This window comes from Trichechus manatus, unplaced genomic scaffold (assembly GCF_000243295.1).
Source record: "Trichechus manatus latirostris isolate Lorelei unplaced genomic scaffold, TriManLat1.0 scaffold00098, whole genome shotgun sequence".
NCBI classification, from domain to species: Eukaryota; Metazoa; Chordata; class Mammalia; order Sirenia; family Trichechidae; genus Trichechus; species Trichechus manatus.
The window spans coordinates 8,754,622-8,781,797 of record NW_004444034.1 but is presented as its reverse complement, the minus strand read 5'-3'; the positions used below and the strand labels follow the sequence as shown (position 1 = coordinate 8,781,797).

General features: G+C 37.5%; 1 protein-coding gene across 1 annotated transcript in view; it reads right to left on the bottom strand.

Moving 5' to 3' along the window:
• FAM184A (family with sequence similarity 184 member A) overlaps window positions 1-27,176 on the bottom strand; it is a 137,924-nt gene that overhangs the window by 42,788 nt on the left and 67,960 nt on the right. Inside the window, exons 4-7 of the mRNA XM_004382734.3 lie at window positions 26,505-26,686; window positions 24,056-24,253; window positions 15,045-15,167; window positions 1,076-1,237 (exon numbers count right to left, since the gene is read on the bottom strand). Coding sequence (XP_004382791.1) covers window positions 1,076-1,237; window positions 15,045-15,167; window positions 24,056-24,253; window positions 26,505-26,686 — 665 coding nt within the window. The remainder of the gene's footprint in view (window positions 1-1,075; window positions 1,238-15,044; window positions 15,168-24,055; window positions 24,254-26,504; window positions 26,687-27,176) is intronic.

Genomic DNA, 27,176 nt, shown 5'->3' with positions numbered 1-27,176 from the left:
CTGTTAATTTTTAAATACATTTTTATTATCATAAAACAGATATCCATCATCTTCCTGTTATTTTTTACAATGGAAAAAAACACTTCTTCATACAGTTTTGCTATACAGTTCTGCTTTGTATCCCAGAATGCTACACTGAGGTTGTATTCAATATGTTTGGCATCACATAAATTGAGTATATCAAGTTGTATTATACAAGCTCTAAATTCAACCTATTCCTTGTTATCTGTTAACAGTCATATGACACAGTAAACCAAAGGAAAAGAAGAATTAAGTAGGATAAAATAATCTGCTTATTTTGTCACAGAATTCAAAAACAGAATATAATTGGCATTCACTGTACACAGAATATAATTATACCTTGGATAAAATGTAAATAGAATTATAGATGCACTGTATACAAGGTATATTCACTAAAGTACCCTGATTTGCAAGCTTTTGAAATGCCACCAATTCTAAGCTAAAAAAATAAAATTTCCAATATTATTAACAAAGGGCAACATTTACTAAGTGCTTACTATTTTGCTAAGCACTGCTGTAAGTGGTTTATCACATTCAATTATTATAACCATATGAAGTAGTATTATCCACCCCCGCACCCCACATTTTGCAGGTCAGGAGATAGAGGCTTAGAAAGGCTAAGCGACTTGCCCAAAATTACCCGCTAAGAGATGGATTCAGAATTCACACACAAGCAACCTGACTTCAGAGCCCACACTCTAAATCACTCTCTGAAGGTAAAGGTAAGAATCAGATTTTCCAACTTCTATTTCTCTCCCTGCAAACTCTCTGGCTCCTATCTCTTCGTTTTATGGATTTATTTTTCTACTGGCTAAGGCAGTCTAAATTTTGTTCTACTTCATGAGAATGGAAAGGAAAAGGCAGGGCCTTTCTAAAATTTGTAGATCACAGAGAATCACTTAGTTGCTATACATGAGCATTCCAACTTTTAGCAGTAAAAGAATCATGCATACTATTATATACAATGTGATGTTTACAATAAGCTTTAGGCAGAGCAGTGAAATTATATTTTTACTTTAATGATGTTTAGATTAGAGTAGGATTATACGATTACCTCAACATTTAATAAGGCATCTTTGGTCTCCTTTAGCCTGCCTTTAGTCAAGTCAAGCTCATTCTGAAGCCTTTCCTGGGAGTCCTGAAGACTAGCAATGAGTTCTCCTGCAGAGCCAAGACCTTGTTCACTCTGCCTTACCAGGTCTTGCAGACGACCAACCTGCAAGTAAATAGAGTACCTTTAACACAGCTCCTTGAAACAGACTAGCAAAACAGTCACATTTGTCTTCTTAGTTTCTTATTTAGTTGTAATTTTTCTTAATGGATTGTTTCTTGATGAATTAGAAGCACTCAAATAATCATGATAACTATAATCTGTTGTTTTTTTTGAAAAGACTTCCATATTTATTACTTCCCTTTTTCATGATAATTGTGTAAAGATACGGATTATACCTCCACCTCCTGATTTTAACAAAGAGAATTCCTGGTTCTACCATATAATCAAATATCTATAAAAGGAATTGAAGCAAGATAAAGATTATATCAAAGATTGAAGAAAATATTTTTTATTAAAAATAATATATTTCAAAAACTGTTTCTAGAAATTGAATCACATATTCCATTTGAGTCCAGAGTTTCTGCTATTTATAAAGATGATCAATTTAGGTCAATATTGATAAGCTGGTAAATGTATCAAATGAAAATAAGTTGCGATCTCTGTGTTTTTATGTAAGATTCATTTTATATAATCCTTAAGAGTTGAATTTGTATACTCTTAAAATTAGGAAATAATGGATAACTTGTTAATTAAGCAGTTTCTTACCCTCAAATTGTGAGAACTAAAGTCCATAAATCAAATAGTTTAAATTATCTAGGAAAATGCTATGAAGTAAAAATCCCATTTTTATAAAACAGCCAAGCACATGAAAATTCTACAAAAATGAACACCGATGATTTAAAAATAATGCCTAAATATTTCTCATTGTAAATACAGATATCACAAAGAAAACAATGAACATTCTCCAACTTCCTTCCCAACTCACAATTCCCTCCCCAGGTGCAGAGCCTTCCTGTAGCCTTTCCATGCACGTATGTGCTGATACATGTATACGCTGAACAACTGTGGGGATGGTAGCATTTTATCTTCAGTGTCTTTAAAGGGATGCTAATCTCATAAATTAGCTGGGGAACTTCCCATTGTCTTCTATGCTCTGAAATATTTTCATGGCACAAAATTAACTGCTTCTTGAAAGTTTGGTAGATTTGGTCCATTAAATCCTCTGGGCCTGGCACCTCTCTAGATACATGTTGGGTTACTTTCTTCATGGTTATAACTAACTTGGTCAGGTTTTTCAACTACACTAAGTCATCTTACAAATTTTTAACATTTTATACAATGACATCTTTTTCCAAATTTTAAAAACTTACTGGCGTATTTGTACAAAATATGTACTTACAATGTTTTAAAATTTTCTCTGTCACTGTCTTTATGTCCCCTTTCTCTACTTTATATATTGCTTACACATATCTTTTCTACATTTAGTATTGATCTGGCATGCCATAAATTTATATTGCATTGGCAAATGAATGAATGTAAGGAAAGCAACTGTAACATAGTTGAAAGATTACTGAACTTAGCAGAAAAACTCATTTCAAGTCTGGGGTTTGTCACTGTAAAATAGGAGTAATTATACCTACTTCACAGTTACTGTAATTAAAACAATTAAATTCAAGGGTAAATGGAGAAACATTCTTTAGAAAGCAACATACAGATATTATGTACCACTCACTAATGAAGGAATAACTGAATTTGTCAGCACAGAATTTTCTCCCACAGAAAATTTTCAAGTGAATAAGCATAATGTGTACAAATGCAATACTGTACATGAAAAAACTTATAAAGAACAGTATTCTAGTTACTAAATAAAGAATTAAAAGAGAGGTCTGTTGAAGAAACTAAGAATATAATTAAAAGACAGAATGAATATGTTTAAGTAGGCAAAATTTTAAAATTATACACAATAAAATATAAAAAGCAAATAAGTAATCAACATTACTGAATAAAGTTTGTATTCTAAAATATAATAAAAATGAGTATGTGTGGAAAATATCTGTTGGTTGTCTCCCAATTTCCAAATCTCCTTTTGGCATGTGGGGGCCCTACTTCCCTATCAGTCCATGTGGTCTTGCATCAACACAAACTCCAGAATAAAGCACTTGATCAAAGCATAAACCAATAAGATCATCTCATTCTACTGGCCATGGAGATCTGGTTCAGTGCCAAGCATGTGATTTAAGCCTTATCTACTCACAGTAATCTCAGGACTCTTAAAGGAGCTTCATAAAAAGATCTTTTTCCAGCTCCACATATACCTGAGACAGTGTATGGCTAAGAATGAAGTCAGCACAAAAAGAGCAAATCTAACTCAAGAGAAAAAGAGAAATTGAGTTCCAGTGTCATCAATTTCATCACTGAATCTAGTCATTCCCAATGCTAATACTACCCTTGAACTTTCTAGTCAGATGAGGCAATACATTTTCTTCTTCCTGAAGCCACTTTGAGCTGGGATTTTTATCATTTGCAATAGACATCAATACTCAGGTTCCTCTTCATAATGACCAAAGAAGAGGAGCAGTGTGCACACTAAGGGAATACAGTAAGTAGAAGCCTCCTCCCTGGAGTATCTATTCATGTTAGCTCTTCTCCAATCTGTTCTCCTTACAACAGCAAGAGCTTTTGTTTTGTTTTGTTTTTAATTACAAGTATGGAAGGGAGGGTAAGCCCTGTCCACTAAGGAAATATCCACACAGTCACACTTAGCCTCTTCCAACTGCTTCCTGTTGCCCTCAGGATAACATCCAAAATCTTTCACAGGGCTTACAGGGCCCCTGTGGCATGACCCCTGCCTAACCTTCCAGCCTCAGCCTGGCACCCCTTCTCCTTGGTCTTCACACTCATTGGGCAGAAGAGTAGCACTCTAGTTAAGACTGAGTTCTGAAATCACACTGTCTGCAATGGAATCCTGGCTTTACACACTATGTGAGTTGGGCAAGTTATATAACTTTTCTTAGTAGTAGCAGTAGTAGTAGTAACTAGGGATAATAATAGTTATCTACTGCATAGTCTGTTGGAAGATTAGAGAGTCTACTCTAAAGGAGAGACTATATAAAACAATGCCTGGAACACAGTAAGCACTAAGTAAATATTACTATTGTTTTGCTATCACACTCCATCCATACTAGCATTCCTATAATTCTATAAATTTCTCTTGCCTCAGGGCCCAAGCTTGCCTCAGTTTATTCTTCTTGCAAGCCCCTGATAATCACTTATTTATCACCTTTTTGAACTATGCATCAGACTCATAATTGCTTGTGTCCATGTCTCTCCATGATAGTAAGGACCATGTCTGATTTATTCATCATTATAACCACAATACTTAACACAGTGTTTTGGTGTCTAATAAAGCAAAAAAAAAAAAAAAAAAAAATACCAAACCCTTTGCCATCGAGTCAATCTGACTCATAGTGACCCTACAGGACAGAGCAGAACTTCCCCACAGGGCTCCCAAGGAGCAGCTGGTGGATTTGAACTCCGGACCTTTTTGGTTCAGCAGCTGTAGCTCGCTGTAGCTCACGTAATAGCCACTCAATATTTATTAAACAAATGAACCCATTAATCACAGAAAAAGTTTATATATGCTTACTAGCACTTAGAAGAAAAATCTGTTTAACTTCTCAATGTGTAAGTATTAAACTCCTAGAAGGATCCTCAATGCCTTTACTTTCTTGACCTTTTATTGTGCCAGGGCAGCTGCTCAGCCATATGGCACCTCTAAGCAGAAAAAGGCAATTCCCCTAGGGTGGGAGCAGACCCACAGCATGGAAAGGGGAGCAGATGATGCCTCTGTATGAATTAGAAAAGACGCCCCTCCCTCTTGGCAAACAGACCTGTGAAAATATGTTTCTAAATTTCTTCTATTATAAACAGTATTAAATTTTTGTCAATAATCCTTATTTGCTTAGGTTAAATACACAGAAATGAACTGCAGAGTCAAAGGAACTGCCCATCTTTAAGGCTTTTGATATGTGCTACAAGATTCTTTTTCAGGAAAATTATATGATTTTATATTCCCATCAGCAGCTTATGAGTGTTTATTTCTTTACCCTTATATCAACACTGTATGGTCTCATTTAATTTTTTATCATTGTTAATTTCATGGTAGTGGAAATGGCATATTGTTGATTTCATTTCAAGTTCTTAAATTACAGTGAAGTTGGGAGATGGGGCCAAGATGGTAGAGTAGTCATATGCTTCCTCCAGTGGACCCTCTTACAACAAAGAACCGAAAAAACAAGTGATTCGATTATATACGTCAATCTGGGAGCCCTGAACATCAAAGGTAGAGTTGAGGAACCGGACTGAGTGGCAAGGGGAGGGAGAGATGGTTCGGAAGCAGTGAGGAATTGCCAGACCTGACCTGGTAAGAGCCTGAGCCCTTCAGGCCTGAGCAGCTCATGGATAAGCGGTGAGGCAGGCAAGTGGCAGTGCTCAGGAGGCGTGTTTTCCGCAGCAGGAGAGACCCAGCACCAGAGAGTCCACATGGCCACCCAGAACCAGTGAGGAGCAGCCCTCATCAGTGAAAGATAAGTAACTGCGTAAGGCTTACTGCATGGATCACAAACATTCCCCTTAGGGAAAAACCTCTCTCCCATTTACCTCTCCGCTCCCTGCTCTGCACTGGGTCCCTGACTGGCTTCAGCAATTGCCAAGTCCCCTGGGCCAGAAGTAGGATCCATCACACGCCCAGAGCCATTCTCCCTGCCTTGGAGAGTGAGCAAATTAACAAATGGGAAAAAATAAACTGCCGGCTCCCCTAAGCCAGGAACCCAGGGTAGGCGCAGCTCCTTTGCCTAGACATAGGCATAAGGGATCCATGGACTCTGAGTGCCTTTCCCCCTGCATAGACTCGTGTGGGCCCATCTCAACAGCGTAGGCCCTCATTACCACAGTACAACAGGGCATATACCCGAACTCTAACTTCAACTGTTTCAGCTGTGAAGTGGCAGGTTCTTGACATTTGACACTGCTCTGCCCATTAAGCAGGGTCTTCACCTACCCACATCAGAGGCCTGAGGATTGGTGGCTCCACCCATACCACCTAGCCACCTGTGATAGGGGCCCATAAATAAGAGGTGCCCCCTAGTCCTTACAGCCAACAGCATTAGATGCTCATAGGCCGGCTGCAAAACCCACCGACCTACGTGCTGTAGGGAACAGGGACACGCCTTCCTCCTGGATATTCGGGGTCTGCCGTCAGCCCCTTGCCTTGCTCAGAGTGTGTCCCCCTGCTCCAGTCAGATGCCTGTGCCTACACCAATCACCCATGCTTGTCTAGGACTGTAAGTGAGAGCCTACACTACACACTTGGTGACTATCTACCTGGGCGCCGGAGCTGAATCCATACAGGAGGAGTGGGCAGACTCGTGAGCTCACATACCTAGTAACAGATCTAACCAGCTGGTGACAGGACATTAGAGCTTTCAAGGTGCCAATAATCAAACTAGCTCATATAAGCAGCCTATTTGGATATATCAAAACAAAACAAGAAGCTGGGACACAGAAAGCAAATATAAAATACATAAATATAATAACTTATTGATGGCTCGGAGACAACAATCAATATCAAATCACATAAAGAGGCAATCCATGATGGCTTCAACAAGCTCCCAAAATAAAGAATCTAGAAATTTTCCAGAGGAAGAAAATTTTTTGGAATTACCGGAGGCAGAGTACAAAAGCTTAATATACAGAACTCTTCAGGAAATTAAGCAAAACGCAGACCACGCAATAGAGGAAATTAAAAAGATTAGGAAGAGCATAACGACAAATGTAACAGGCTGCAAGAATCCACAGAGAGACAGCAATCAGAAATCCAGAAGATTAACAATAAAATTTCAGAATTAGACAACACAAAGAAAGTCACAGGAGCAGAACTGAGGCAATGGAAGTCAGAATTAGTGAGATTGAAGATAAAGCACTTGACACCAACTTATTTCAGGAAAAATCAGCTAAAAGGATTTAAAAAAATGAAGAAACCCTAAGAATTATGTGGGACTCTATCAAGAGGAATAACCTACAAGGGGTTGGAGCACCAGAACGGGGGGGATAACAGAAAATAGAGAGAATTGTTGAAGATTTGTTGGCAGAAAACTTCCCTGATATCGTGAAAGATGACAAGATATCTATCCAAGATGCTCACTGAACCCCACATAAGGTAGATCCCAAAAGAAAGTCACCACGACATATTATAATCAAACTTGCCAAAACCAAAGAGAGAGAGAACTTTAAGAGCAGCTAAGGATAAACAAAAAGTTATCTACAAAGGAGACTCAATAAGAATAAGCTCGGACTACAAAGCAGAAAGCAGGCAGGCAAGAAGGCAATGGGATGACATATATAAAGCCTTGAAGGAAAAAGACTTCCAGCCAAGAATTATATAGCTAGCAAAACTGTCTCTCAAATATGATGGCGAAATTAGGGCATTTCCAGATAAACAGAAGTTTAGGGAATTTGCAAAAACCAAACCAAAATTACAAGAAATACTAAAGGGAGTCCTCTGGTTAGAAAATCAGTAACATCAGCTAACAACCCAAGACTAGAACACAGGACAGAGCAACCAGATATCAACCCAGATAGGGAAGTCACAAAAGTAAGTCAAAGCTAAAACACTGAAAATAGGGAAACAGATGTCAATATGTAAAAGATGACAACATTAAAACAAAAGAGGGACTTAAAAAATGGAGACACAGATTTTTCATTTGGAGAGGAAGTCAAGGCAATATAAAGAAATAAAAGACTTGTATAAACTTAGAAAAACAGGGGTAAATACTAAGGTAACTACAAAGGAAACTAATAACCCTACAAGTCAAAATAAAAAACTAGAAGAATATAAAGACTCAGCAAACACAAAATCAACGACAATGAAAAAGATGAAAACACAAAGAAAAACAACTTAGTACAGAAAATTAAGTGGAACAAAGAAACTGTGAACAACACACAAAAAAAGACATCAAAATGACAGCACTAAACTCATACCTAGCAATAATTACACTGAATGTAAATGGACTAAATGCACCAATAAAGACAGAGTGGCAGATTGGATTAAAAACACGATCCGTCTATTTGCTGTCTACAAGAGACACACCTTAGACTAAAAGACACAAACTAAAACTCAAAGGATGGAAAAACATATATCAAGCAAATAACACTCAAAAAAGAGCAGGAGTGGCAATATTAATCTCTGACAAAATAGACTTTAAAGTAAAATCCACCACAAAGGCTAAGGAAATTACAGTGAAGTTAAGACTGCTTTTTTTAATGTTCTCCCTTAGCCTATTTAAAAAAAAAAAAAAAAAAACAGGGTGTAATTTTCCTATTTTGTAAGCGCTCTTAAGGTGTTAGAGGTTAATGCTTTGTTAGTCCTACAATTTGCCAATCACCTCACCCCAGTTTTTCCTCTCTTGTAATTTTATCATGTGTTGTGATACACACAAGTTTTAGCTTCAACTTACAAATATTCTGTGTTTTTAATCCATGACTTTTGTGTCATGCTTCAAAAAGCCTTCTTCATCCTAAGATTTGTCACCTATATTTTCACACTTTATTTATATTCAAATTCATGATTTCATACTACCTTTCAATCCGTAACCCATCTGGAACTTTATTGGTATGAGGTTGAAGAAGGGATCTAATTTTATTTTCCTCTCCTCCATGCATGCGTCATCTTAAAAGAACAACGTCCATCCATTATTAGTGAGATTAAACCTATTAACTCTTGTTTCCATTGTACTTTTCTACTGAAATTGTAGAAAGCTCTTCAGAGAACTCTTGATTGCAAAATCCAGTGTCCTCTTTTCAGATCTCATACTCTTTGGCTTCTAAGCACTGCATGACATTGTGAGGTATTTCTACCCTCTTGAAAGTATCTGCTTTCACGGTTTTCTGATATCCGTTAATCCTGTTCTCTTGCTTCCAATTTCTCCTTAATTACTTTCCCTAGCTCTATTACCTTAATACTGGTGCTCCTCTTTGTTACCAGCTCTTTTCGTCATCTCTGCCTGGGTAAACTCCTCTACTTACATGGCCTTCAATGACTAGCCAATCAATCTTTAGCTCCAAGTCTGAATTTTCTACTTAGTTCCAGCCTAAAAGAATTGCAGTCACCTCAAAGTCAGCATATCCAAACAACTTCATTCTTGCTGGTCCAATATACTTTTCCTCTTGTAATTCCAGTTTTCAAGTAGTGGCATCATTACCTGCCCAAATACCTGAGCTATATACCTGAGGGAAACCTTGGCGGCGTAGTGGTTAAGAGCCATGGCTGCTAACCAAAAGGTCAGCAGTTCACTTCCACCAGGCACTCCTTGGAAACGCTACAGGGCAGTTCTACTCTGTCCTATAGGGTCGCTATGAGTCAGAATCGACTTGACGGCAATGGGTTTTTGTTTTTTTTTTTAAATATACCTGAGTCACTTTCTACTATCCACCATATCAAGTCCTGTAAATTCTATTTTTGAATAATTCTCTCCACTCTTAGTTTCACTTCCCTAGTCAGAATTCGGATCATTTCTTGCCTAGACTGATAGCATCTTAAGTCTTCTATCTGCCTCTAATCACTACCCCTCTCCCCACATAATTATCATCCAACTGTACCAGAGTTCTCTTTCTAAGAAGATCATCTGATTGTGTAGTGGCTACATTGATATCACTCTATCATCAGGATAAAGTCCAGTCTTTGGTGTCGCACAAGAGTCCCTCACCACTTGGCTTCAACCTTCCTTTCTATCATATCTCTTGACAAGCCCCACATGTATCCTGTGGTCTACTGCAGTAGTTCTCAACCAAAGTCAGTTTTGCCCCCAGGGGACATGTGCAATGTCTGGAACCATTTTGGGTTGTCATAACTGGGAGAGGAGTACACTACTGGTATATAGTAGATAGAGGCCAGAGATGCTACTAAATATCCTACAGTGTACAGGACACCACAGAGAATCATCTGGCCCCAAAATGACAACAGTGCTGAAGCTGAGAAACCATGGTGTAGTGATACTGTACTTTTTCATGGTTCACCAAGACATTGTAACTTTTATACCAATATGACTGTATTTATGTTTTTTCTCATACCCATGTTATCTTTCATCATTCCTATATCTGGCAAATTTACGCCCACCTTTCAAAGAGCTGACCCACTTTTTTTCATCCCCAATATCACATTCTGCAGAGTTTTTGTGAACCCTTATAGTCAGAGAATCACTCCCTCCCCTGGGCTCTAAACCTAGATTGTATTTATCACTGAATCATAACAATCACTTGAGACTATGAGTTCCTGGAGATTTTGTGAAGGTATCCCCATCACCTAGAAAACATGCAGTCAATAAAAGTTTCCTAAATCATTTAAAAAAAAAACAACTATTACCGACATTGCTAGAATCTAGTTCCAATTTTTCTAGAGACCAATCTAGTAATAAATAGCACAAACTATAAAATTATTTCTATCTTTTGGCCCAGTAATTTCATTTTTAGCAATAGCTAGACAAAAAGAAAATTTTTTTTAAAAGAACAGAAGTGTTTACAGACCTGATAATTTATTCATTTATCAGTAAAAACAAGACTCTGTTGAATAAGGTTGAACAGGAGGCCTCATTAATATCCCAGCTCTTCAGTGTTGAGGGGCCAGTGGCTGAAATACGCCTTAGCTAGTTACTGATCAGGACAGAGAACCAGACTTAGAAAGACCTCATTTACTATTAATCTGGCTATAGCCTTTGTATGATAACACCCCCAATAAGAAGGGGCATCTGCTTTAAAGTTATCACTATTTATAATAATAAAAAATTAATTAAATGCTCAACAAAGAAAATGTTTACGCAACTCTGGCAAAGATGTATGATGGAAACTTTGTGAATATTTTAAATCACTAATAATTAGACAGTTAATAAATGGAAATATTTATATGGAATAAAGTTGTGTAAAACGAGTACAAAAAACATTTGTTAAGTATAGATTATAATATATTAAAATACACATACATTTAATGTCATCAGAGAATAAGGTATGTTGAAATATTCTATATGTCGTTAGGTTGTTTCTATTTTTGTAAAATTACTTGAAGTTTATAAAAAGCAACACTTAGAAGTTTTAGCACTTACCAATCAGTGACTCTGGATGACATACATTACAGGTATTTAAGATAAAGTTTAGAAACTGAATCACTGTTTTTTAAATCATGCAATAGATATCCTGTATGTATCATGCAATATGATACCCTATTAACTGAATGTTGATATACCCACTATAGGAGCCAAAGAAATAAACTGTTATCTGTTTGCAGTAGGCAGAATTCTAAGATGACCTTCATTGTCCCTCACCCTTATATGATTCCCTCCTTCTAAGTGTGGGTGAGATCTGTGCATATAACTGGGCATCACTCCCATGGTTATGTTACGTTATATGACAAAAAGGATCTTGTAGGTGTAATTAAGGTCCCTAAGCAGTTCACTTTAAGGGTCCCTCTACAGGGATGCTACGAGTCAGAACCAACTTGATGGCACCTAACAACAACAACAACAAGCAGTTCACTTTAAGTTAATCAAAAGAGAGATTATCTGGGGGTGGGCCTGACCTAATTGGGTGAGCTCTTAAAACAAGTCAGAGAAATTCAAAAGTAGCAGAGGTTTTCCTTTTCACTTTGAAGGAGTAAATTGCTATGCTATGAGAGAAGGGGACCAAGTAGCAAAACTTGAGGAGAGCATGCAGAAGCTGAAAACTGTCTCCGGCTGACAGCTAACTAGAAAACAGGACTTCAGTTATATAGCTGCAAGAAAATAAATTCTGCCAACAACCAAAGAACTTGAAAGAGCGCCCCTAACATCACAAGACTGCAACTTCGGCCTACTGAGACTCTGAGCAGAGGACCCAGATAACCCATACATGGACTCCTGACCCACAGAAACTGTGAGCTTTTAAAAAAATGTGGTTTTTAAGCTGCTAACTTTTGTGGTAATTTGTTATACAGTAGTAGAAAACTATATGCTTGTTTATAGGAACTTGACTTAGTTTTCAATGACAAATTTTATTCATTCAACAAATATTTCATTTACAAATATTTACTGATCTTCTACCATTTGTCAAGCATTGTACCAAGTGTGATATAACATTTTATGATAAACAAATCCAAATGATTTTCATTTTAACAAAATAATGAGCTATATATGTGTATAAAATCTTACATCTAGGAGAAAATGTATAGCTTAAATGTTACAAGAACATTAAAAAAAACAAAAACATAATGGTCAGATCTATTATCCATTCAGCCTAGTATTTTGTCTTTGAAGGTGGCTCCAAATAACATTTTATAGGATAGGATGCTTATCCTACACCAGACTTTGGAAGTACTAGCTTCCCTTAATATTCTACTATTATTCTGACATTCATGAATTAATCACCTATTTCCATAGTTGACCTATTTGTATTTTTAGTTTATATCACTTAGAAGGGTATCGAGATCCATCAACTTATAAAGATAGTGTATTCTGTAATCTTTCCTAAACAATCACTTTTAGTCTTTATGAAATACCCATCTTTCTATAGATTTATCTACCATTCACCCAATAAATGTAAATGGGCTAAACTCTCCATTTAAAAGGCCAAGATTTCAGACTGGATATATATTTTTGATAATACAACTATATGTAGTTTGCAATAGACACACATAAGCATACGGATGCAGAAAAATTAAAATTCACCGGTGGAAAACAATATAACAGCCATTTCAAACTAAAAGAAAGCTAGTGTAGCCATACAATATCAAACAACAAAGACAAAGCCAAAAAGGGTGATTTGCTAAGTACCTAAAACAATTCTATATGTGTATGTACATAACAAATTCTCTAAATACACAAAACAAAAATTGACAGAATAAAAGACAAATAAACAAATCTACCATCATAGCATCAGTTTTAAGTTACTGACAAATCAAACAGATTAAAGTCAGAAAGAATACAGAAGACTTCAAGAGTTTAAAATCTTAATCTAATGGACAGGCATACAGACTACAATACATAAGATAATGGGATACACCCAGAATAATAAATTTCTTTCATGTGCTAGGTCACAAAGCTAGTCCTACAAGTTTCACACATTTTTTTTTTCATGCAAACCACAATTTCTAACCACAATGCAATTGAGTTAAAAAATCATTTAACTCTCACACAACTTTTCCAGAAAACAAAAGAGGGAATGTGCCCCACTTCATTTTATAAGGCTAGTATATAACCTTGACTCCGAATCCAGAAAAAAGATGGTATGAGAAAGGAAAAGTGCAAAACAATCTTATTTGAACTTAGGCTCAAAAATCCTGAAACAAATATTAGCAAACCAAATCCAGCATTATATAAAAAAAGATAGTACATCACGACTAATTTGAACTTATTCTAGAAATTCAGGTTAACATTAGAAAATCGATTAATGTATGATACCAGATGAACAAATTAAAGAAAAAAAATCTCAAATAGATGCAGAAAAATAAACATTATGATTTTTTTTTCTAGTTAGGAAATTAGGATTAAAGAGAATTTTCTAAGCTTGATAAAGGGCATTTTTAAAACAAAACAAAATTCTACTGAAGCTTTGTAATTAATGGTGAAATGTTGAAATTCTTCCCTTTAAGAATGTTTTTTTTTAACTCTGGAGGTTCTAGTCAGCAAAATAGGACAAGAAAAAGAATGCCCAAGGCTGAAGGAAAGAGGTACATACTATAAAACGAGCATTCAGATTCTTAGGGAGCCATTCTAAAGGGGTACCAAACATTATCAGAGTGCTAAAAGATAACTGAAAATGTAGTCAGAAAAAAAAAAAATTACATATTTATTAGAATTCTTCTCAGTCAGAGTACAGTATGTTGGTTGGAGGAATACATGGATAAACCATTTGGAATTGAGAATGGAACCCTGGAGGGCCTGCAGGAGAAACAGTCACTCAACTGCCTTCTAATGGGAGTGGGATACATAACGCAAGGATCCTGTTTTGCTGAGAGAGGTGTGCAAATTTAGAGCCAGTGCTGAATTATCTTGGACAACAGAAGAAAGGCTGAGTTAATACCAGTAACAATCTTTCTTTTCTATCATTCCCACACGTAGTACTTGGTATTATCTCTGAATAAGTGTTGAAAAATAATTAAAGAATACTGATGTAAATTATTAGCCTGCCCAGGGGCACTCATGTGTTTTGGTGTGGTTTCCTGTGAGCAGAAGCGGAGTGGTGAGGAAGCAGGACTTAAAGGCTCTTGGGAAAGATGAAGTTGCTGAGATAGGAACAGCTGACAAGATGAGACGTGTCAAGACAAGAACTATGTTTTAGGAAGATCACTCCACAAGTCACATGAAAGATGAATTAGAATGGAAGGAAAAGAGGACAGTTGGGAGGCTGTTCTGGGGCACAGACTAAACAATGGCAAAAAAGAAAAGGGGACAGAACAAACAAAATTATGATTTTAAAATATTTTTACATTTATTTTATTCACAACTTTTGTTAATTTATAACATTTTTATTATATTCTATTCTTAGGCCTTTCTTTTCCAGGCTAAACAATATTATTTTCATAACAATTTAAAAATTATTTTTGATGTCACTATCTAGGACTTGTAAAATTTCTTTTTTTTTTTTTCAACTGAGATACAGTATAGAGAATACTAAGCCATATTCTACAAAAGGGTAAAGAATTTTTTTCTGGTTCCTTTCTTATAAGGTGGTATTCTCATTTGTTTTGCCTTTCCCCACAAGAGCACACTGGTCTGTTTTGTTGGGCCATAACCATGGACAGTGCAAAATTCAGCATCAATTAAAGCATTTTAGATTATTTTTACTTTAAATGTTACCTTCACTGAGGCTCACCTACCTATACATTGTCACCAGAATAAAATATTATCATTAATGTGTAACATAGGTGATAGGCCAAAAGGATTCTTGCCTCTTGATTGGCTGTATTCAGCTTGTCTTCCAGTTCTTCCTTCAGGTTTTCTAGCTCTTGTTGAAGCTGATTTTTATCTTCTTCCAGGTTTAGTTTCTCCTTTTCATGTTGTTCCTCCAATTCCTTAGAAAATGAAATTTTTGAAAATTACACAACTGAAATATCACATACTTGGGAGACTCCAAGAAAAAGAAAAAGATTACTCTGCTTTATACTTTGATACTTTGCTCTTCAAATTGGCCCTACCCTGATTTAATAATATCAAAGTTAACAGTGATCCTAATTAGTCCTAATAGCTGTGATTCCATCATCCTGAATCACTTATAGTGGTTAACCAATATTTTTAAATGATGAGAATATTTTACTAGTCTAGACAATCTATAGTCAAAAAACAGAAATCTGCAATATAAATAATTTGGTGAGATAAAAAAATTCTAACTACCTCTTGAATTCAGAATTCTTTTTTATTTACATAAAAAAATAAAATCCAGTAACACTTCTGAAACTCAGTGGCCTAAGCACTGGAACACAGTAGAGAATAAGTATTATGGGTTGAATCGTGTCCCCCCCAAAATGTGTTTTAAATCCTAAACCCTGTACTTGTTGGTCATAATCTCACTTGGGAATGGATTTTCTTTGTTATCTTAATGAGGCAATATTAGCGCAAGTGTGTCTTAAATCAATCTCTTTCAAGATATAAAAGAGCAGATTAGGCACAGAGAAGCAAGCAGAGATGGGGGAAGATAGATGCCAGGCCACAAGAAGATCACCAAGTAACTGAGGAGCAGAAGCTGAAAAGAGACAAGAACCTTCCTCCAAAGCCAACAGAGAAAGCATTCCCCTAGAACTAGCACCCTAAATTCGGACTTCTAACCTCCTAAACTGTGAGAAAATAAATTTCTGTTTGTTAAAGCCACCAACTTGTGGTATTTCTGTTAAAGCAGCACTAGATAACTAAGACAAAACTTGGTAGCAAGGAGTAGGGTGCTGCTCCAACAAATACCTAAACTGTGGAAGTAGTTTTACAATTCGATAATTGGGTAGAGGCTGGAGGAATTTTGATGTGCTTCATAGTAAGGCCCTATTTTGCCTTGAAGAGACTGTTGGTAGAATTATGGCCATCAAAGACAATTCTGATGAGGGCTCAGAAAGAACTGGGAGCTGTGATGACTGCTTCTATCATGAACAGAACGTTGCTAGAAATGGAAATGTGGACATTAAATGTGAGACTTTAAAAAGGAAATGATGAAAAAATGATTGAACATTGGAAGGAAGCAGTGCTGTTTATGCAGTGGCAAAGAACTTGTCTGAATTATGTTAAAATGTTTGGGGGAAGGTAGAACTTGAAAGTGATGAACTTGGGCATTTGGCTGAGATTTCTAAGCAAGATCTTAAGGGGCAGCGTGGTTTCTCTTTTCTGCTTACAGTAGAATGCGCAAGGAAAGAGCTTTAGAAATGAACTATGCAAAATGAAACGAGGACTTAAAGATTTAGAAAATTCTGTTATACAATCTAAGGACATGTGCCCTAAAACTCCCACAAGGGCTTGGTGACTCAATCTTTTGTTAAAGAGATTAAGTCTGTGACTAATGGATTCATTCAACCACTAAAGCAAAAATCCTGTCAGCTGAAAGGGAAAGAGACAGTACAAAATGAAGGAAAGCTGCCTGCCTCCTGGAATTCTACAGGCAGGAAATGGGCCAATGGAGTGACTTGGTTCCAAACATCTTTTGACCTCCAAGAAAGAAAAGAACCACCACTGGAGCAGTTCAGAGATCAGCAGAACTGTTCGAAGGAGCACGGGAAGCAGGGCTGCCTTGGTTTCAGAGGGTGGAGCCATGGCCTCTTGGGTTTCAAAGAGTCATATCTCCACTAACTAGATTCCAAAGTGTGAGGCTGCCGTTCAGGTGGGCCAAGAGGATCGGGCCATTGCCCAAAGCTGAGACGGCAGGGCTGCCATACCCAAGAAGTAGGAGAACTGAGCCTTCCAGGGCTGAGCAGGCAGGGTCGTCACTCAGATGGACTAGGAGAATGGGGCCACCCAAAGCCAAGGGAGCAGACTTGTCAGCCCAGTGGGCCTGGAAGGCAGGGCTGAAACCCAGGGCCAAGGGGCCTCTACGCAGAATCCAGAGAGCATGGCCAACTTCCTGAGTCTGTAGGGCAGGGCTATTGCCCAGATGGTTCTGGACAACAGAGGACTATTTCCAAGCCTTGTGAGCTAATGTAATTTGTTCTGCTGGATTTTGGACTTGCTTGGTACCCGTTAATCCTTCTTTCTCTCCAATTTCTCCCATTTGTAATAGAAATGCCTAACTTGTGCCTGTTCCACCACTGCACTTTGGAAGTAGATAACTTGTATTCTAGATGTCACGGGTTCACAGATGACAAGGAATTTTGCCCCAGGATAGAATATGCCTAAAGTCTCACCCATATTTGATTTAGATAATTCAGAAGATGAGATTTGGAGCATGCAATTGGGATGATGTGACGGGGTGAATGTGTTTTGCATGTGGAAAGGATATGAATTTTGGGGTACCAGAGGGCAGAATTTTATGGATTGAATTGTGTCCTCCAAAAATATCTAGTGGAAATCCTAACCCCTATCCCTAAAAAAACCATTGCCATTGAGTCAATTCTGACTCACAGCGACCCTACAGGACAGAGTAGAATAGCTCCATAGGGTTTCTAAGGGGTGGCTGGTGGATTCAAACTGCTGACCTTTTTGGTTTGCAGCTGAGCTCTTAACCACTGTGCCACCAGGGCTCCCTAACCTCTACACCTGTGGTTATAATCACATTTGGGAATGGGTTTTATATGTTAATGAGGCAGTATTAGTGCAGAGTGTGTCTTAAGTCAGTCTCTTCTGAGATATAAAAGAGCAGATTAGGCACAGAGAAGCAAGCAGCAATGGGGGAAGACAGATGCCAGGCCACATGAAGATCACCAAAGAAACAAGGAGCAAAAGCTGAAGAGACAAAGACCTTCCCCCAGAGCTGACGGACAGAGAAGGCCAGCATCCTGAATTAGGACTTCTAGCCTCCTAAACTATGAGAAAATAAATTTCTATTTATTAGAACCACCAACTTGTGGTATTTCTGTTATAGCAGCACTAGATAGATAGCAAGTACAAAATTAAGGCATCTGCCGAGTAAAAAAAGTAAAACTGATACTTATTGAAGAGCATCTACTATTTGCCAGGCAAATTACTTAATACCAGAACTACAAAGGTAATAAACATGGCGTTGCCTTCAATAAGCTCATGGTATCAAGTAATTAAAGAAGAGTGTGATTAAAACTAGAGGGAGTACACCAATGTTCATGGCACCACCATTCACTATAGCCAAAAGGTGGAAACAACCTAAATGCCCATCAACAGATGAATGGATAAACAAAATGTGGTACAGGCAGTCCCCAGTTTACAAACGTCTGACTTACATACAACCTGCAGTTATGAACCAACCATTGTGAAGTCTATTATTTTACAAATTTGAGGTACATACAATGGTCTATAATAACAAACAGGTGCTACTTTGAGACACACATCAAAATATTATTATTATTATTATGTTAAATATGTTTTAGTGTATCTAGCAATGTTTCTTTAATGTTTTTACACATAGAAATTGTACACTATATACTATATACTAAGACAAACATTTGACTAACTGACTTTGGATATGAACTGTACCTAACTGTTTCAAATTAAGTACAAATTCGACTTAAAGACAGATTTAGGAATGGAACTCATTTGTAATCCTGGGACTGCCTGTAACACAATGAGATACTACTCATCCAGTAGGAGAAATGAAATCTTGATACATGCTACAGTATGGATGGAGCTTGAAGACATGCTGAGCAAAATATGCCAATCACAAAAGATCAAATACTGTATGATCTTACTTATATAAAAATACAAGAAAAGACAAATGTACAGACACCCAAAGTTTATTGGTGGTTACCAGGGGCAGGAGAGAGGGGGAAAAGGAGGTTAACAGTGATGGAAAAATCACATTGATTAAGGGTGGGGTTGCACAGCCAATTATCATAATTGCTGTCAATAAGTTGTACACCTATAAAAAGCTGAATCGGTGAAAGTGTGATGTATTTATAACAATGACACACACACAAAAAAGTAGCTGCTGAGGCTGCTTATGTACAACTAAAACACCTCATGGGATTTGGTTCCTTGGTTTGGAGGTTTACGGCCATGGGACCATTTCATGGGACATCCCAGTTAATTGGCCTAATGTGTTTAGTACTTCTGTTCTATCTCCTAACTCATTGCTTAGTGCCTGAGGTCTTAAAAGCTTGCAAGCAGCTACCCAAGGTACAACAATTGGTCTCTATTTACCTGGAGCAAGAGAGGAAAAAGGAGAGTCAGGATTAGGAGGAGATATGGAATGAGAGGCTAATTGCCTTCAGGAACAACTGCCTCCTTTTTTCATGAGCCCAGAAGAACTGGATGGTGCCCAGCTACGATTACTGAACATTTTGATCAAAGATTCCACGGAAGAATTCCGATCAAAAGGGGAAAAACGCACAACAGAATTTCAAATTCACAGGGACTCCAGAATTCATGGAGCCACAGAGGGTAGATGAACCCCTGAAACTACTGCCCTGAGATAACCTTTAAACCTTAAATCAAAAATATCCCCTGATGTCTTCTTAAAACCAAACAATAGTTTAGATGAACTAGTAAAAAAAAGGTCTGCCTTGAGCATTATGCTCTTTTAAGAACTATATGGGATCAAATTGACAAAAGCAACTTGAAAGACTGGATAGGAACCTTAGAGGGCAGTGAGTTTATGTTATTGGAGGAAGAACAACTTAGAAAAGTGGGTGAGAATGTTGCACAACTCAGTGTAATCAATGTCACTAAATTGTACAGGTAGAAACTTTTGAATTGATGTATGTTTTGCTATATATATTCTCAACAACAACAAAATAAATAAAACTTAGGGAAAAAAATGTGGAATCCAGATTTTCTGGAGCCATGGAGGCTGGACAAACCTCTGAAATTACTGCCCTGAGATAATCTTCAAACTTTAAACCAAAAACATTGCTGAAGTCTTCTCAAAACTAAACAATAGTTTAGCTTAACTAGTAAAAAATGTGTTTTGAGCACTGAACTCTTTTAAGATCTATCTATATGGGATCAAACTGACAACAGCAATTCAAAAGATTAAATAGGAAACTTAGGGGGCAATAAGTTTATGTTAATGGGGAGGAACAACTCAGAAAAGGAGGGTGAGAACGGTTCCAGTACTCGAAGAACATAATCAATGACACTGAATTGCATGCAGAAATTTTGAACTGGTGTATGTCCTACTGTGTATATTCTCAACAACAACAAAAATAAAATACCATTAAAAAATGGGCTCAAACATAGCAACAATTGTGAGGATGGTGCAGGACTGGGCAGTGTTTCATTCTGTTGTATATAGGGTTGCTATGAGTTGGAACCGACTCGACAGCACCTAACAACAACAACACACACGCACAAACTAGAGGAAGTCATTGCTCAGGGAACACCAAGCTTCTGTTAAAGGTGATGGAAAAATTTAGAAACACAGAGTGATGATGGTTACACAACATGATGAATGTAATTCATGTCACTGAATTGCACATGTAAAAAGTGCTGAAATGGCAAACGTTTTGTTATCTATATTTTACCACCAAAAAAAGACTAGACATATGTGTGGAGTACAGGAATATATGGATGGGGAACTGATGAGCTCTAGCTTGGTGGGAAAACTTTTACAGAGAAAGTAATTCTTAACTATGGTTTGAAAGCATGACCAGTAAGAAAATGTAGTAGAGCAAGAGGGAAAAATAACATTCTAGGCAGAAGAAAATAAATGTGCAAAAAACCACAAAGCTACAAAAGAGCATGCTATGTTACAAGTAGTTCAATATTTCTATACTGTAAAGTGAGAAGAGTAATAAATAGGGTACTGTGTCAGAGGTCCCCAAGACTACCCCCCGTTTCAGTGATTCGCTAGGAAGACTCACAGGACTCAGCACGTAGTTGTACTCATGGCTGTGATTTTTTACAGCAGGAGGATAAAAAGCACAATCAAAGAGAAAAGCCACATGTGGGGAAGCCTGCAGGAAATCAGGCACAAGCTTTCAAGCGTCCTCTCACAGGTAAACTTAATTCCTCCAACAATGAGTTATGACACCTGTGAAATGCTGTCTAGCAGGAAAGCTCATTAGAGGCTCAGTGCCCAGGTTTCTTTTATTAGGGACTGCTCGTGTAGCCACCCTCTGCCCACCATGTAACAAATTTCCAGACTCCCAGAAGGAAAGCAGGTGTTCAGCACAAACCGTATTATTTACATAAACAGTTTATGCACAGTGAGCCATTCTTATCAGGAAATAGTGGGAATGCTCCTGAAATCCAAGTTCCCAGATATTAGCCAAGGGCCAATCCTGCAAGCAGGCCTTTCTAAGGATAGCAGTTTCGGGGCTCTGTGTTAACTCTTTTCTGCACAGGTTCTCTGTATATCACTTCCTGTTGGGGTGAAGTTAGATAAAAATATAAAATTTTTTAATAACTAGTGAATAAAGAATGGAGCAGTCATCTGTAGCTAAGTGTTCTTTAAAAGATAATCTGACAGTAGAGAAAGACTATTCTGGAAGGAGGCTGGTTTTAGTTAGGCTCACACATGAACTAGATAGGCAAGAGAGAAATGAAGCAACAAGTGATAAACAAGTTATTTTTATAAAAGAGAAGGCTGCAGATAAGGCTGTCATAAGAGATTTTGACTATGTTCACATAAAGCAAGTGTCATGTCATCTGTCTTTCAGCAACCTTTTTTTTCTTTTTATTGTACTTCAGGTGAAGGTTTACAGAACAAAATAGTTTCTCATTAAACAGTACACATGTTGCCCTATGACAATGCAGCAACCATGTTTTAAAGAAAGATTGTAGGAAATGTAGGTGGCTTAAGGAAGGCTTTTAGGTGGCTCAGACATTAAGATTTAATAGGGTGAGAAAATGATTAGGAAGTAAAGAGGCAAAAATGATACTGATGAAAGATGCTTTGATAGCAGCACTGAGAACTTAAATGCACAGGAATAAAGGCTAAAGGGAGCACATCTGCAATTTAAATATTCCATTAGAGGAAGTCAAGGCTCAGGTGAAAAAAGGACTGGAAATGAAAAATAACAAAAAACAGGTATGAAAGAGATTACAGAAGCAGCAGACAGTTGCCACTAAATACCTTACCATAAAACCCTGAACACTTGATGCATACATCCAGAGTCCGTAAGTACACACACGCACACAATTAAAGCTGTACAAAATTAATCCTGTAATAGTGAACTGTCATAGAGAAAACTGCAACCACAACCCTGAGAAATAATGTATCATTAAGTTTTCTCTCTAGCTATATAAACATAAATAGTAAATTTAGATAGAAACAACATTCCAACAGAAAGTTTTATTTAACTTTTTTTTATTAAGTTCAGGTCTTAAGTATTTTTTCCAGCTAATTATGTTACAAAAGGAAAAGACATTGAAGCAAAAGATCTCAATTCACATCCCACCTCCTCTGCTTACTAGGTTTGTAGCTCTGATTAAATCATTTAGGTTTCCTAAGCCTGTCTCAGAGGAACGCTAGTAGCGCGCTGTGGTTAAGCGCTCAGCTGCCGAGGGTCGGCAGCTCAAACCCACCAGCCACTCCACTGGAGAAAGATGAGGCAGTCTGCTTCGGTAAAGGTTTACAGACTTGGAAACCCTATGGGGAGTTCTACTCTGCCCTTCAGGGTCACCATGTGTTGGAATAAACTCGACAGCAATGGATTTGGTTTGGTTACACCTATTTCATCATCTGTTTTGTTGTTAGGTGCCACTGAGTCGATTTTCAACTCATAGTGGCCCTGTCTGACAGAGTAGAACTGTCCCATAGGCTTTTCTAGGCTGTAATCTTTATGGGAGCAATTTCCAGGTCTTTCTTCCACAGAGATTCTGGGTGGGTTCAAACCACCAACCTTTCAGTTAGCATCCGAGTGCTTAACCATTGTGCAACCAGGGCTCCTCATGTATACAATAAAAATCATACTAATCTCCAAGTCGCAAGAATTAAGGAATATGTAAGAAAGTTCTTTGTAAACTATAAATCACTATTACATAAAATATAACAATCATCATTAATAAATCCCTAAATGATGTGGTGGTTAAAAACCTTGGGATTTGATATCTGGGACTTGAGCTCAAGGTTTGACTGATTCTTAACTAACTGCATATGCTTGAACAAGTTATTTAACCTCTCCCTGACTCTATCTCTTCTTCAGTAAAATGGGTATAGCAATCAAACCAATAGCAGTGTTAGGACTAAATAAAAATAAAAAAATATGTAAAATATTATTGTACCGTCTGGCACATCGTAAACAATACTGACTATCACTATGTACTAGGACAAGTCTGGACACTTAACACTTCACTTAATCCTCACAGTAATATTATAAAATGGATCTTATCTTCATCTGTCAGAGGAGGAGCCTGAGGAATAGCTTTCAGGGCCCAAGATTAACAGTTAGTAAGCAAAGAGCTCAGTGTAAGGCCCATGTCTGTTAGATGCTTTGCTTTTGCCATCTCGCCTCTCAAGTATTACTATTAGCAAGCTGATAACTTAATTGAGGAACAACAACAAAAACCTAAACCATAAATCATTTTCACAGGGAATGAAACTGTCTGCAGAAGAATCCGTGCTTCGTTTAGCTCCAGGTTTCTGAGGAGCACGCTTATTGTTGTCTCATGAAGAGACAACTCAAGATAAAGGGAGTGTTTCCATTTTGGCTTATACAAAGTAGAAACGCCTCACATCAGTTCAATAAGCTACATCCCTTATCAAGAACTTTCGTGTACATTGCTCTTTGAACATATAAAGACTACAAGACAGCAGCTCTCAAACTGAAGGAAACCAGGACTCCACACTATAGGTCACACTGGATCGTTAAAAACCCCACCAATTTACACTACAATGTTAAACTGCATTTTCACTCACCATTTGCAGTTTCTTCTTATCCTTAATTGCATTACTGTGGACAGCCTCAATTGCCATATGGTGCTTCCAAGCTAATTCTTCCAAAGTCTTAGAGTGGGCCTCATTTAATTGGGCCACCTCCTCTTCCAATCTATTTTGCAGGTTTTTAAGCTCTGTTTCATAATATTCTTGCTGAGCTTTCTTTGCTTCATTTACTTTCTAAAATTAAAATAAAGTCCAATAATTGGCACCTGCTTTTTTAATTATTGCTCTTAGTATTTTGCATATTCAGTAAACATGTTACCCTTAATGAACACAGTGCTTTGGAATCTAGCCTATGGAACATGAGAATACATCATTACTGTTCTCAGAATGTGACTGAGTGGCAAAGGCAAAACGAGTAATTTTGAAACAAGAGATAAAATAGACTGTTATAAGGTTAGAACCCAATGTGAGCACATCTGCAACCTTATGAGAGAAAGGCTTCCTATATGTCAAAGGAGTACACATAATGGCTTACCAATTTATCCACTCAAATGATATTATTCACTACAATTTACTGAGTGCCAATTTTGCTCCTTTTAAGTATTTACAGTCTAGTGATGAAAAACATAATCAAAAGACAGTTGTGAAATAGTTTCAAGTTCTAGGAAAAGGGTGTACATTGTGTGCTGTGAGAGCACACAGGAATGGAGCCAAACCTGGGGGGAGGTGTGTGTGGGTGTGTGGGGGTGTGTGGGGGTGTGTGGGTGTGTGTGGGTGTGTGTGGGTGTGTGTGGGTGTGATATCAAACTGATGATGACACAATCCCTCATTTAATTCTCACAAGTAGTCCTTAGCAAGATTAGAAACTAATGATGAGAAAATGTCAAACCTAGGTCTGCTGTCAGAAGTCTGCCTTCATAACCATTTAACTGACTGCCAGCATTCTGAAGATGAAAAATAGCTAACTCGGTGACAAAGCGTAAGGAGCTGGGTGACAGTGCATGCCAGGTAAGCAGTTTGAACAGAACATAGGATAAAAAGGCTGGGAGTGGTAAGAGATGAGGCTCAGAAGTAGGCAGGAGTCAGATGATGAGAAGGGGCCTTCCATGTCTTGCTACGGACTTTTGATTTTCTTCTGAAGGGAGTGAGAAATGACAGGAATTTAAGTGACATATTTTTTAAAACAATCATCTTGGCAGCGGGGTAGTAGGCTCACTGGAGAATAAGGAGAGCAGTTAGGAGGTTGTGGCTATAATCCAGGCAAGAAATGACAAGTGCCAAAACCCAGAACCTGTGAATGGGTAAGAAGGGGACAGGGTGGAATAAAAATACATTAAGGGAGTAGAACCAACAACAGTTGGTAACAGAAAAGAGGGAGTAAGGAAACAATAATCAAGAATGACTCTCAGGTTTCTGACTTAGCAACTAGACAGACTGTGGTGCTACTGGTTGAAATAAGAGGAAATATAGCATTTTTGAAGGGAAAGAGTCCTGGGCATGCTAATATGACACACATTGAAAAAAACATAAGTGGCACTGTCTATTCAGAAGTTGGATGTATGAGACTCGGATTCAAGGAAAAGATCTGGCATGGACCTACAGATTTGGAAGTGATAGCTGAACAAGTGGTAGTTGATGTTACTGGAATAGATGAGTGTGTGGAATGCGATGAAAACCCTGGGGAAAAGCAGTGTTAAGGGCACAGATGGAGGAGGAAAGCTCACAAAGCAGACTGCAAGGCCAGAGAGGTAGAAGGAAATGCCAAAAGACGAGAGACATTCCAGAATTAATGGGTAGCAAGTACCACAATTACATAAGCCCAGCAACCAGGATATCACTGGCGGCTGAGGCAAAAGCAGATTCTGTAGACTGCATTTGTTGAGCAGTAAATCAGGATATGAGCAAGGAGAATAAACATTTTTCAATATATTTAGTTGTTGAGGGAAGGAGAAAGGGTGTCCAAAACTTCCACTTCAAGTTGTGGGCCTTTTAAAAATTGGAATAAATATTCAGCAATTATTCTACAAATGATATGTCATTATTTGTTTAATCTACAAAGTCAGTATGTTGGTATACGGATTTTATAGAGCTTGATGCTCATCACTCCTTTCAGTTTTATAAAAATGTCCTAGGTGCACAACAATAATGTATTTCATTAATAGGAAAACAAATGTGATTAACCATGAATGTACACTCCACTGAAATAAGAGTTTATTCAGTTTCTGGCTTGAAACAAAAATATTAAATTTTTACATTATAATTGTTATTCATATATTTTGAACCTACACACAATATAAGATAGTCAAGCTTTACACTTTTTTCCCTCAAAATAAAAAAACAACTACTAGAGTAAAAAATGTGCTGTTATTGCAGAGTGGGAGCAAACACACCAAACACTTCAAATCTGAAAAAGCGGAAAAATGAATTTTTTCTTCCTTTCCTTTTTTTTTTCGGGGGGGGGGGGCTGTCTTGTACTGCTTTTTACCTTCTCCAGTTCCACAATCTGCTGCTTCTGCTCTTCATCCAGACTCTGAGTTTTGCTTTGCAAAAAAGCTCTTTCCTCTTCAAGCTGAGATAATCTCTCATTGGCCCTTGATTTTTCTGATTCTAGATCTTTAATTGTAACCTCCTGGGTTATCTGAGTTGCTTGAAGCATTCCAATATGACCTATTACCCAAAAAGAAAATCCCTTCATTTAAAAAATATGTTGTATTGTGGTATAATACAATTTATATTTAATGACACAACTGAACTTAATAACTAAGTAAAATAAATGGTCTGTAGGAACAAACAGTTCTTTGGTGTCCTCACCATATAACATAGGAATATTTACCCTAGGAGTACTTCTTATACAAGTAGAAAAACTCAAATCAGAAAATCCATTTTCACATCATTGCATTGCTGCCTGCACTTGGAACCATCCCACTTTGTTTTGATTAAGATTGCTATACAAGCTGAAGTAGAAGCAACTTTTCAGGGGTGAGTATACAGGTCTCCTGGGAGAAAAACAAGGTAAGAGAGAATGCACTAACTCTGTGACATTTTGGTCATGGAGCCAAAGATGAATAATTTGTTCTTTCCTAATCTCTTCTTTTTTCAAATTCTAACATAAAGAGGAAGAAATATGTATGTAGGGAACAAAGGCAGTTGAAACAGA